General features: G+C 48.6%; 1 protein-coding gene across 1 annotated transcript; it reads left to right on the top strand.

Annotated features, from left to right (window-relative positions):
• Positions 1 to 532: 532 nt before the first annotated feature.
• LOC309393077 (oxytocin-neurophysin 1-like) lies at positions 533 to 7,696 on the top strand. Its single transcript, XM_081954866.1, has 3 exons — positions 533 to 698; positions 2,034 to 2,235; positions 7,470 to 7,696. The coding sequence occupies exons 1-3, from the start codon at positions 579 to 581 to the stop codon at positions 7,502 to 7,504; spliced, it is 357 nt and encodes a 118-aa protein (XP_081810992.1). The 5' UTR covers positions 533 to 578; the 3' UTR covers positions 7,505 to 7,696.
• Positions 7,697 to 13,352: the final 5,656 nt, after the last annotated feature.

Genomic DNA, 13,352 nt, shown 5'->3' with positions numbered 1-13,352 from the left:
ATCTTTTTGAACCGGAACGTTCCCAATAAATCCTCATGAAATGATCTGCTTGTCCCACATTGCTTAATCGTGCTTGCCGGAGCACAAGCCGAGACCCAGATTTGGCCAACTATTTCTCCTCACTAGTCCCTTGCCTTCCCTGATCCCCATTAGCTTTGCTACGATCCCCTTCTCTTCCCCGACTCCCATTAGCTCCATTTGTTTTCTCCAGCTGGTCCTTTGCCTTCATTGCCCCATTAGCTTTGCTACTGGTCTCCTCTCTTCCCTGACCCCCATTAGCTCCGCTCGGTTTCTCTGGTTGGTCCCTTGCCTTCTCTGTCCCCCCATTAGCTCTGCTCATGGCACCGAATGGCTCAATGACTTGTGTCGGTGGGAGGCTGGTTTTCGGGTGGGAGGTCTGTAGAGGGAGGGGGCAGAGCCCCCCACCTGTAACAATGTTGGGGGCACAGCGTTACAGGGCTCCAAACAGTTGATGCGGAGAATATAAATACCCAGGGGATGCAGCCAGGAATCCGATGCAAAACGTGGGAAGGGAAGGCAGCAGCAGGAACGAACAACCGCTTGCCAGCCTCCCTACGATGCCTTCCAGGATCCTTTTGGTGTTTCTCTCCTGCTTTCTCACCTTCTCTGCAGGCTGCTACTACTACAAATGCTTCCCACGAGGAAAGAGGTCCGGGCGCCAGGCAGAAATCCGACTGGTAAGTCAGAGAATCCCAGGTTATTTGCATTTGTCCCTCCAGTCTTCTTCCTTAAGGAAGAATTCCACAGCCTTCTCTTTCTTTTCCTTCTCTGTATGTCACCAAATATTTAACTCCCAGCAGAGTGGTAGCTCTGTCCATGAGCCACCCCTCTGGCCTGAAAGGCAATCCCCCCCCCCCCCCATGCAAAGGCGATAGAGGAATAATAGAGTCGAAAGGGACCTCAGAGGTCTTCTAGTCCAACCCATCCAGGAAGCGGCTGCTTCAGTTCTGCAACTGACTTTCTTGGAGAAAGAGCTGAGCTGAAGAAGCTTCTTGGTTGAGAATAACAGAGTTGGGAGGGACAAGCAGGAGGCAGAGAGTCTCATAGAGCTGGAAGGGTTAGGGTTAGGGTTGACTAAGATTGAACCTGGTTAAGACTGAGAGGCCACAAGGAAATCCCAGGGCCATCAAGTAGCATGGGAAAAGTTTTTTTTTTAAATCCTAGAAGGAAACGGCATGGTTTCCCCATTGTTGCCAAGACAACAAGAGATAATCCCTGGGAACTGAGTTCGATTCAAAAAAGATTGAAAGGTAGGAGACCACCGGTCCCGATGATTGGTCCAAAGTCACCCAGTGGGTTTCATAGCTGAGGCAGGATTTGAACTCACCGTCTCTTGCTTTCCAGCCTGGTGCCTTAACCCCTACTAGACCAAACCTTCAAAGGGTGCATTGTTCTCCCAATCGCCTGCAATGTTTCATTTTACTACCTTTACTTACTCTGCAGTGTGCCTCGATAGCAGACTTACTCCTGGGTGTAAGTGTGCCTAGCATTTGACGGTCACCCGGCTTTTGAAAGAGTCTTGAAAAATTGCACAGGAGATGGGTCTACTGAGGTGGCCCATTTAGGGAACCTCCAAGTCCAGCAGCAGTCTACCTTAATGTTTTGGGATCTAGCAGTTGGAAGGAGCTATGGCAGCTTAGCATGACCCTATGCCTCCAGATAGGTGAGGCCGGTCTATCAGGGCAAAGATGGGAGGGAGCATCCTGCTTCTGCTTTGGCCTTTCAGCCCCAGGAGCCTTCGCAGGCAGTCGCTTTCACGAGAAACTATTTTTTGGGTTGAATTTATATTTACCAACAAAGAATTAAAGGGAAACTAGGATTGATCCATTTCAAGCTATTTAACTCTCATCAGCTAGCCATATTCGAACCTGCACTACTTACATATTGCATAGATGTATTAACCTCTAAGCCACAGGCTCTCCTCGCTTTGTCAGCTAAACCAGGGGAGAGAAGAAGTGCTTTTTCGGAGATACCTCCATATGTTAACTGTCTTGTTTTCATTTCTCTTTTAGTGTATGGCCTGCGGCCCTGAGAACAGAGGGACCTGCTTCGGGCCCAACATTTGTTGTGTAAAAGGAATGGGCTGTTTTACTGGGACTTGGATGAGTCAGCATTGCCCGGAGGAGAACGATAACCCTTCTCCCTGCGAGGGTAGTAGAACGCCCTGCAGTGGGAATGGGCGATGCGGAAGCCCTGGCATTTGCTGCAATTGGGGTATTTATAGGAGGGGGGAATCAGAGGCGGGGAAGGGGAAATGAAGAGAAAAAGAAATATCAGACACAATGTAAAAAATCTCATTGCACTCATCCTCAGCCAAATGTAATGTTGAGCAGTGCTGAAGCCCTAAAGCATTCTGTTCTCTAACCAGATGCCCTCCAGATGTGTTGGACTTCAACTCCCAGAATTCCTGATAGCCCTGGGAGTTAAAGTTTGAGGCATCTGAAAAGATTTCAGCAACTTAAAAACCATCCTCTTCTATAAAGGTAGTCCTCGGTTATCAATGGCCTCAGATGGTGACTGTTCACAAAGATGAGGTGATTAAAAATTCATTTCCCAAGCAAAGCAGGCCTTTAGATATTTAATCATTTCTTGCCCTCCCCCCCCTGCCTCCAAGTACCAAGTACCACCTGGACACTGGAATATCCCCTACCCTCCATTGAGACTCTTCTATTTATTAACTTTCTACCCTCTATTCCACCGAGACTCTATTAATTACTAACTTTGCATCATCTGCACCCCTACCCTACTGGGACTATTACAACGTTTTAATTTATTCGAGGTCTGATCTGCTCCGCCTGCGGGAGGCCCCTCTTTCGCAGGTATGGCCCTTGGCTCTCTCAGGGGCCAGCCTTGATGACGGGTTTGTGAACCCCGAGAGGTGGAAGAAGAGGAAGCTGAGGGGCTTTTTAGCTAAATGTTTTATATTGTTTTTAGGGGGTTCTGGGAAGGGAGGGGGGGATAACCAGGCCAGGAGGGAAGCCAGTGCCAGACGAACAGGTGAGTCCAGGAGGGAAGTGAGCGGAGTGGGGGGGGAGAGGGAACAAGTTATTCCAATAGAGGGTTGTTTGATTACAACGGTCGCGGGGAGGGGGGGATGCGAGGACAAAAGAAGATTACAAGGTCGGTTGGGAGACCGTGGCTGTTGGCTACGCCCAGTCGTTTGTACCAACCCCCGCAACCTAGGTGGCCAGGAACTACAGAGCCCGGGCCTACGGCTGATGCTTTGCAATGCAAGGTCCGTAACCAACAAGGCCCCCCTCATTAATGAGCTGATCTCTGAGGGGGAGCTGGACCTTGCAGGGATAACGGAGACCTGGTTGGGCCACGAGGGTGGTTTACCCCTCGTGGAAATGTGCCCACCAGGTTTCCACACATTCCATCTGCCTCGGGCCCTGGGTAAGGGTGGTGGGGTGGCGGTAGTTATACGGGAAGGTCTAGAGCCAAGGGAGTTCACTGTTCCTCAGATATCCGGGTGTGAGTCCCTTGGTGTGAAATGGGGCCCAGGGAGGCAGTTGGGTTTGCTGATTGTATACTTGGCTCCTCGCTATACATCAGCGGCCCTGCCCGAGCTCCTCGAGCTGATCTCGGAGACGGCGGTTGAGATCCCCAGGCTTGTGGTTATGGGGGATTTCAACCTGCCGTCGACGGGAGCAGCGTCTGAGGTGGCTCGGGAGTTCATGGCTTCCATGACAGCCATGGGCCTGACCCAGTTAATTCAGGGCCCCACACACGAAGGTGGCCACACATTGGACCTTGTTTTTGTATCTGAGCAGTGGACGAGTGATCTGGGTATAGGGGACTTTGTTGTTACACCCCTGTCATGGTCGGATCACTCATGTCTCCGGCTGGACTTCCCTGGCGCTACCCCCCACCGCGAGGAGGCGGGACCAGATGGTCCAAGCTGGTACCGCCCCAAGCACCTGATGGAGCCGGAGAGGTTCCAGATGGAGCTTGGGCCATTACCTGTAGCCCTGACCCGCGCTCGGTCGGAGGACCTAGCGGCCGCCTGGAATAGGGCGGCGGCTGGGGCCTTGGACCGGGTTGCGCCTTTGCGACCTCTCCTGCGGCAGCGACCCACCCGGACTCCTTGGTATACCGAGGAGCTGAGGGTGATGAAGCGCCATAGGAGACGTCTAGAGAGCAGGTGGAGGTCCTCACGCTCCGAATCTGATCGAACACAGGTAAGAGCCTATTTACGGACCTACCTTGTGGCATTAAGGGCGGCCAAACGTAGATATTGCGCTGCTCTTATTGCGTCCGCGGATAACCGCCCTGCCACCCTGTTTAGGGTGACCCGCTCCCTCTTGTCACAAAGGACGCAAGGGGCACCCTTGCAGGGCAGAGCAGAGGAGTTTGGGGAATATCTGCAGGATAAAGTCGCTCAGATCCGGAGCGGATGGGCCCCCCTCAGTGGACCGGACAGGCCGCCAACAGCGAGTCTTGTGAGACCATCCTGGGAGGAGTTTGATTCTGTTGCCCCCGAGGATTTGGATAGGTTGCGTGGACGGCTGCGACCCACCACATGTTTAATGGACCCGTGTCCCTCCTGGTTGGTACTGGCATCTTGGGAGGTGACCCGAGGCTGGCTTCTGGGCCTGGTGAATGCCTCATTGGGTGAGGGATCCTTACCAGCCGCCTTGAAGGAGGCGGTGGTGAGACCCTTACTTAAGAGGCCTGCACTCGACCCAATGGAGCTAGCTAACTATCGTCCAGTCTCCAACCTTCCGTTTTTAGCGAAGGTTGTCGAGAATGTGGTGGCGCAGCAGTTTCCACAACACCTTGACGAATCCGAGTATCTAGACTCACGCCAGTCCGGCTTCCGACCCGGGCACAGCACAGAGACAGCCTTGGTCGCGTTGGTCGATGATCTCTGGAGGGCCAGAGATAGAGGTTGTTCCTCTATCCTGGTCCTATTAGACCTCTCGGCGGCTTTTGATACCATCGACCATGGTATCCTATTGCGCCGGTTGGAGGGGATAGGAGTCGGAGGTACCGTTTTGCGGTGGTTCGGCTCCTACCTCTCCGACCGGAGGCAATGTGTGTTGACAGGGGGACAGAGGTCGACCCCGAGGCCACTCACTTGTGGAGTGCCACAGGGGTCGGTCCTCTCGCCTCTCCTGTTCAACACATATGTGAAGCCGCTGGGTGAGATCATCCGTGGTTTTGGGGTTGAGTATCACCTCTACGCTGATGATACTCAGCTGTATATTTCAACCCCAAACCACCCCAACGAGGCTGTTGAAGTGATGTCCCGGTGCTTGGAAGCCGTCGGGGTCTGGATGGGGGACAACAGACTTAAACTCAACCCCTCCAAGACCGAGTGGCTGTGGCTACCGGCACCTCGGTTCAGCCAGCTGATTCCATCGCTGGCCATAGGGGGCGAACAATTGCCCCCTGTGGAACGGGCGCGCAATTTGGGCATCCTCCTTGATGCCCGGCTGTCAATGGAGGACCATGTGGCAGCCGTGGCGAGGGGGGCGTTCCACCAGGTTCGCCTGGTGCGCCAATTGCGCCCCCTACTGGACCGGGATGCCTTACGCACGGTCACTCATGCGCTGGTGACGTCCCACCTGGATTACTGCAACGCTCTCTACATGGGGCTGCCCTTGGGACGCGCCCGGAGACTGCAGTTGGTTCAGAACACAGCCGCGCGGGCTGTGATGGGGAGTACGAGGTACTCCCACGTAACACCTCTCCTGCGCGAGCTGCACTGGCTACCTGTGGTTTTTCGGGTGCGTTTCAAGGTGCTGATTACCATCTTTAAAGCGCTCCATGGCACGGGACCTAGTTACTTGCGGGATCGCATCCTCCCACATACATCCCTGCGGCCAATTCGCTCACACAGGGAGGGACTTCTCCTGGTGCCGTCCACTAGGCAATGCCAACGGGCGACACCAAGGAGTAGGGCCTTCTCTGTGATGGGCCCAACCCTCTGGAATGACCTCCCCCCCGACATTAGAACCACTTCTGACCTCCGCTCCTTCCGGCAAAAATTGAAGACTCACCTGTTCCGATTAGCAGGCCTGGCATAATTACAACTGTCCCTCCTGGCAAATGTATTATTATCTGGTTATCTTAGGGTTTTTAAATCTGTTGTGTCTGTTTTAGGGATTTTAAAAAAATTATATTTATTTAGCTTTGTACAGTTCTTTTAATTGCATTTTAACCTCCTCCAAACTGTACATATTTAATTTTTTATTGTATTTTTGTGATATTCTCTATGGACTGTACACCGCCCCGAGTCCCTTCTGGGAGAGGGGGCGGTCTAGAAGCACAAATAAATTGAAATTGAATTGAAATTTAGAATGACAAAAGTCTTCAGAGTGACTCTGATTAAGATCCAGTCAGTTTCAGGCAGCAGGTGCCAGCTGATGGGAGGCTTCTAATCAACTAAGGTGACAAAACTGAGCTTGTTGACTTGCAGTTAGAACTTTTTAAAGATGCACAATCCAGGGAGGAGAGCAGCTCAGAAAAAAAGAGCTTGTTTAAACAGCTTTCTGTCTTGTGAGGGAGGAAAAAGAAACAGTTGGACATACGGGGCTGTACCAGAGAAAATTATCTAAATGAGGTGGCAACATGCAGTGATCTTTGCAGCCTCCTTCTCTTTCGGTCTCTCCCTCTCTCTCTCCCCCACCTCTCTCTCTGTATACATTCAATATATTTTGTTTAATCACTGGGTTGTTGCAACCAACGGCAGTCACTAAATGAGGACTACCTGTATCAGCATTTTTTCTACTGCATGATCAGGTTTCTCAGCTCCCCATAATCATATAAAAGTCCATTAAAAAAAAACTTCCTGTGATAGAAACGGGAGGTGTTTTCTTTGGCCAGGAATTAAAAACAGCCTTACCAACTTCAGTCTTCCTCAGCCTTGACCACTTAAAGATTTGTGGCTTGGGAATTCTGGGAGTTGAAGTCCACACATCTTAAAGTGGTCAAGGCTGAGGAATACTGACCGATTCCTAAACCTTTAATTTGCAGAAATCCAGAGGGGAATATTTTCCAATCAATCAGAATAGAGCTGGAAGGGACCTTGGAGGTCTTCTAGTCCAACCCCCTGCTCAAGCAGGAGACCTTATATCATTCCAGACAAATGGTTGTCCAATCTCTTCTTTAAAAACTCCAGTGATGGAGCAGCCACAATTTCTAGTGGCAAACCGTTCCACTGGTTAATTGTCCCCACTGTTAGGGCATTTCTCCTTAATTCCTGGTTGCTTCTCTCCTTGATTTGTTTCCATCCATTGTTTCTTGTCCTGCCCCCTGGTGCTTGGAAAATAGATTGGCCCCCTCCCCTTTGTGGCAACTCCATGGGTTGTGGACCCTCCTAACCCCACCAGAGTGAGTTGCTGCTAAAATCCCACCAACAAGAGCTAGGAAAAGCTTTGGACGTCTTCCCTTCCTGTCTGGGACTGACTCAACGGGTTCTTCTCCTTCCCATCCCTTTACAGACGTTTGCTTCCGCGATCCTTCCTGCGTAGAGTAGAATGGCGAGAGAGGACGGACGTCTCTGGAAAGGAATTTGACCTGGCTGGATGATCTCCTTCTCCAACTGGTGGACCTGCCTAACAAGCAGCAACAAGGAAAACCACAAGGTCATTAAGGTGTCGGAGAGATGGCGTTTCGTGGGCGTCATGGGCTTAGAACCTAAGTAGCCCTGAGTGATCCAAAGCTTATAACCATTTAAGAATAAAGTGTAAATACTCTACCCCAAAACCAGTTCTGAATTAATAAAAGTCTTCTTGCCTCGTATGAGAAATTTGTTTAAGTGTCTTTCATTAAGAGAAGCCTCTTGCAATATGAAGCGTTATCACAAAACCCTTGAAGGCCACAAAACTCCTCACCTCTCTCTAAAGTAGGGAAATGAAATTATTTTGTAGATATACAGGTAGCCCTCAACTTACAACTGGTAAGTCACCATTCAAATTTACGACATATCATCCACTACTTACAACTCTGTTCCAAAGTTCTGACATGACCACATTTTGGGTGTTCGGCACTTGAACCGTATTCCTGTAGTCATGTGACCACAATTTACAAGATCAAGACCTTGGAGGTCTTCTAGTCCATCCTCCTGCTCAAGCTTCTTAAAAGCCTCCAGTAATAGAACACCCTGGTGGCAAGCTGTTCCACTGATTAATTGTTCTCACTGTCAGGAAATTTCTCCTTAGTTCTAAGTTGCTTCTCTCCTTGATTAGTTTCCATCTGTTGCTTCTGGTCCTGCCCTCAGGTGCTTTGGAGAAGAGGATGAGTCCTTCCTCTCTATGGTAGCCCCTCGAATATTGGAACACTGCTATCATGTCTCCCCTGGTCCTTCTTTTCTCTAGAGCGGCTGTACCCAATTTCTGCAACCATTCTTCGTATGTTTTAGTCTCCAGGCCTTTAATTCTCTTAGCTGCTCTTCTCTGCACTTTTTCCAAAGTCCCAACATCCTTTTTATAGTGTGATGATCGAAACTGGATGCAGGATTCCAGGTGTGGCCTTACTAAGGCTGTACAAAGATATGGGGCGGGGGGCATATTAGTCTTGTTCCAGCACTAAACAATCCTTTTTGCAGCCCTGGAGTCAGAATGAGTGTCAGCACCAATGAGAATTCTCTCTGCTTGAGCGTCATCGGTCTCCGGGCAGAGTCCTTTGGGGTTTGGAACGCTCTCCTGCACTGGGTGAAGTCAAGAGAGACTCTGCCCGGAAACCGATGATGCTACAGCAGGGAGAATTCCTATTGGTCCTCTTCCTTTTCTTCTTCCTAAATTCGGGGAAGTCCCATTCTGGGCTCTGCAGACTTTCTGCGATTCCTTTGCTTGGCGGAGAGAGGGAACCAGCGGGGAATTCCACTGCCTGAGCCAAAGTGGTCCACGGGATCTTCAGATAGGCCGTTTTCTCAGGGGGAGGGGGGAACCCTCAGGAGGGAGGGGCCTGGCCGAGGCAATTCAGGCGGTTCTCAGAACTCCGCATAAAATTAACAAATGGTTCTAGCGAACCAGGGAGAGCCGCCTGAATCACACCGGAGGAAGCAATCCCAATCTAGTTCCCCCCCCCCAAAAAAATTAACCCCTTCCCTGGCAATTGTGAGTCAGTCCAAAGTCAAGAGGAAGACTCAAAGAACTCTTGAACTCAGACCTCTTAATGCTGCCAAATCTCAACGGAAACCATTTTTCTTAAATAAAATAAATCAGACAAACAAAGGGGCTTTTACAACAATTCACCCACTCAATAATCTTTTTTGTAACAACCCTCCTAAAGCAGACAGACCTCACTGATGCTCTGGAAAAACTAACTGTGTTAAACCTGAGAAAAACTCTCTCAAGCAGAGCTTCTCCAACTCTGGATCCTCCTTGCTAGAGAGAAATGAAGACATTTAAAGGGGGGTGCAAATTGAGTAAACTTTGCCTTTAAAAACGCTCAGCAGAGGTGAGAATAAACTAAGAAGGGATCCCATGAATTCATGACTCATCTGGACATTTCTTCCCCATCTGGATTTCCAGTTTGCATGTTGGAGAATTCACCTGGTATTGGACTGGAAATGAAGACGTGGAAATTGGTTGTATATTGTGAGATGCGACTCCCTGTCTAGGGGAGGGGCCTGGTTCATTCTCTCTCTCTCTCCCTCTCTCCTCTCCCCCTCTATCTCTCTCTGCCTTCCCCTCCCTCTGTCCTTTCCCCTCCCTCCCTCTCTCCCTCTTCTCTTTCTCTCACTCTCCCTCCCACTCTCTCCCTCCCTCCCTTTTCCCTCCCTCCTCCTCTGTCTCTCTCCTTCCCCCCTCTTTCTGCCTCCTCCCTCCTTCCCTCTCTCACACCCCTCCCCCACCCTCTCTCCCTCCTCCCCTCCCTGATCTCTCCCTCCCTCCCTCTCTCTGCTAAGAAAAAAACTGGCAGAAAACTGTCATAGTAAGTCTCACTGAAGTGTGTGCCTCAGTAGAGCTTCAGTACTAAGGGGCAGTCTACCTTGGAAGATCTAGGCCTCTTGGGTAGAAAGGCAAAATGTGATCTTTTGGCTTTCTGAATACAACTGGATCCCCCCACTGGAACTTCTCTAAAAGAGGGTCCTGTGATTTGGGGCTCAACTTCATTAGTCTATTAGAAATGATGTCTGCATATAAAAGCCCAGGCAGAGAATTTCTCTCCTTTCTCTGCCCTTAAAAATCATCAAACAAGACTTTGGCATGCAGAAAAAGATGCCTGAACCTAAGCAGCAAAAACACAGGGAGCTGACAGAGGGATGTTGCGAGAACAATAGCAACAAAAAAACAACAACCCAGCATCTCAAGGAGGCTGACTCGCTACAATAAGCGGTGACCATTATTTGGAGGAATCCAAAGCGTAGCCGTGCAATGGAGATTAGCTCTTGCAGAACCTGCATCATCTTTTTTTCCCAAAATAAAAAAAAGCCTTTTAAACATTCTTATTCCTAAAGGCAAAACAAACCATGAGGCTCGCTGGAGAACGGAGCGGAGGTGATGAGTGAGGGGGAGGCGGGGTGCCGTGGTGGGGGGGGGAGGTCAGTGGGAAGCCTTTGCCGGCCCAACAAGTTGCTTTCTGAAGTTGCTTTCCTTTCTACTGAAGCAACAGATGTTTCTCTTGCTTAACATCGGGAAGGCTTGACTGGCAGCCTCTGCTGGGCTCTCCGGCGTTTCGCAAGGCAACCGACAAAAGCCACTTTCCCAGAGAGGGTGGTGGGGCTGTTGGAAGAGGGAAGTGGCTGCCGTTCCCCGCTTGCCGCTTTTGGAGTCGTTTTGAGGCTGCCCTCTTTGCCAGGAAAGGGCGCAACTAACACGTGTCCTTGCCACAAAGTGTCATTGAAACGCAATACTTTCTGTGTCTTCTCCCCCCCTCCCAATACAGAAGGCGATTTAAACAGATTAAGACCGAAGGAGATAAAGCAAAAGTACAGTTTGTTAGCGAGTCACTCCCCCCCCCCCCCCAATGTCTTCCTCCTTAAAACCTGTAGGGAATCCAGCTCTTCTCCCGATCTCCCTTAGGAATTTGATCTCCAGGTCATCGGAAAACCCCTGGCGGAGGAGGGAGGGAGGTTAGGAGGCTGTTTTCTCTCCCCCCCCCCCATTCCCAATAACCAAAGATCTCCTATATTAGCTCACTCTGGAATCCTAAGCTCTGAAACTCTTCCCTTTAGGCATTTGTCAGTGAAGGGCAATTAGAAAAGGGGGAGAGGAGGGAGGGGGGAGATTTGACAAAGTTGTCTCGTAGCCCTGTGGCACATGGAGTCAGCCTTTTTCTGTCTTTTTGTCATATAAGAGAAGTTGGGTGGGGAGAGGTGGGACGGCTTGGGAATGAAAGGAATACCTTATATTTTAAAAGAAACCTTTCATTACAAGGAGCTCTGAATGGAGGTGGAAAAGTCTTGCTTGAAAAACATAGCAATTAAAGAATAGTCTGTTATTCCCCTTGTCTAATGATAAACAGGAGGAGAGATAACTTTAAATGATGTGTTTTCCGTGAAAGCCAAGATAACTTAAAAACTCTCCTCAGCTGGATCTGCCTCCCCGCTTGACAAAGCTCCACAGACGCAAATGAAAGCAGAGGAATAAATCCCTAAGAATTTAAATATTTACTAGCTGTACCCGGCCACGCGTTGCTGTGGCCCAGTCTGGTTAAATGGAAAAGAAAGAAAAGAGAAAGTGCAAGTTTCTAATATGTTTAATTTCACAATGCTTGTGGGTATACAATATTCTTTGTTGTTCCATTTTGTGTGCAGATATAGAGATTGTCTGGTTTGCCGACTCTAGAACACGCAACATATAATTGTCCATGTGAGAAACAATCTGAGTCTAGATCTAAACCGCACAATTCTAAAGATTGGCCCTGAGCTTATTGATGGTGATGGCAAACGCCAATCAAATTGGGAATTGCAATCTCTTAAATTGAAATGGCATATCCGTTGGAATCATAGGAATGCGAGGAATGAGGACATCTTCACCTTTGAAAGGTCCTGTCAAAATTGTTGCTTCTACGACGTTGGTCATTAATTTTTTTACTGCAAGCTGCGTGCCGTTGCAAAGCTTTGGCTGGTTGATATTTCGCAGCATGATAATTGGCACGCCGATTTTCAATTGCAGTACGTGCGGTGGCATCCCTGGCAGATCGAGTGAATTCAAAAATTCTGTTGGATAATTAACCGTTTCATCTGCTTCCACAACAGTGTCGACGGACTTGTATGTGACTGCCTCACTTTGAATGTTAGACTGAATAATATTGTTAAGTTCGTAGACGTCTTTGTTTTTGGCCGCAGGAATAGCTCGTTCACTCAGCCAATTGTGATTCTTATAATTGGTTTGAATCTGGGGAAATACTTTTTCAACCAATTCTTCTTTTGATGTCACTAAATTGCAGAAGTTATGAGGCAATGAAATCCGTCCTGAGGTCAGATCAACCGGCACTTTTCCGTTCCCAATTTCCAGCAATTGATGTGAGAATATCTCAGCTGATCGATCGTTTTGCAGCTGGACACACATATTTGTAGTTAATTCTAATGTCTTTAAGTGTCGCCACAAAGTAGAGTATTTCAGGCAAGCATTTATTTCGTCCGCTGGTGTCGATCGAGGAATTACAGGTAATATTTGCCTGAACTCTCCTGCAAGCAATATTAATGTGTTCCCAAATGGTCTGATGTTTCCTCGCAAATCTTGCAATGATCGATCAAGAGCCTGGAGCGATTTTTTGTGCACCATTGTGCATTCATCCCAAACAATAAGTTTGCATTTCTGCAATACTTTTCCCATGCCGGATGCTTTGGAAATGTTGCACATGGGAGTTTCAATGAATTGCATGTTCAATGACAAATTCAAAGCGGAATGAACAGTTCTTCCACCTGATAGCAATGTTGCAGTTATTCCCGACGATGCAAGAGCTAAGGCTATGCCATTTTGGGATCGAATTGCTGCCAGAATCAATGTAATTAGGTATGTTTTACCAGTTCCTCCTGGCGCATCTAAGAAGAAGATTTCTCCAACCCTGTTATTGACAGTTTGCATTATTTGATCATAAATGCGATTTTGCTCAAGCATTAGCTTAGGGAAAAAGGAAGAAAGTTATAACAAAATAAAATATAAAAGTGCAAAACATTAAAAAAGCAAAAACACGAACTGAAAAACAAAGGAAGAACATGGTAAACGACACAGCTGAATTACAACACAATGTCACATGAAATAATTAAATCAAAATGAAAATGAATGGAAATCTATGAAAAATCAATATAACAATGCAATCAGAAACATTGAAATGGAATCGTGAAATATTTAGTATAGCGTGTGTTGCTTTTACGTCTAGCAGATGGTGCTGGTTTTCAAAAAAGCATGTTTTTACCTGTCACAGGTGTG

Source organism: Natrix helvetica (genome assembly GCF_964273705.1).
Source record: "Natrix helvetica genome assembly, chromosome: 5".
Classification (NCBI taxonomy): domain Eukaryota; kingdom Metazoa; phylum Chordata; class Lepidosauria; order Squamata; family Natricidae; genus Natrix; species Natrix helvetica.
This window is presented reverse-complemented; position numbering and strand designations above follow the sequence as displayed.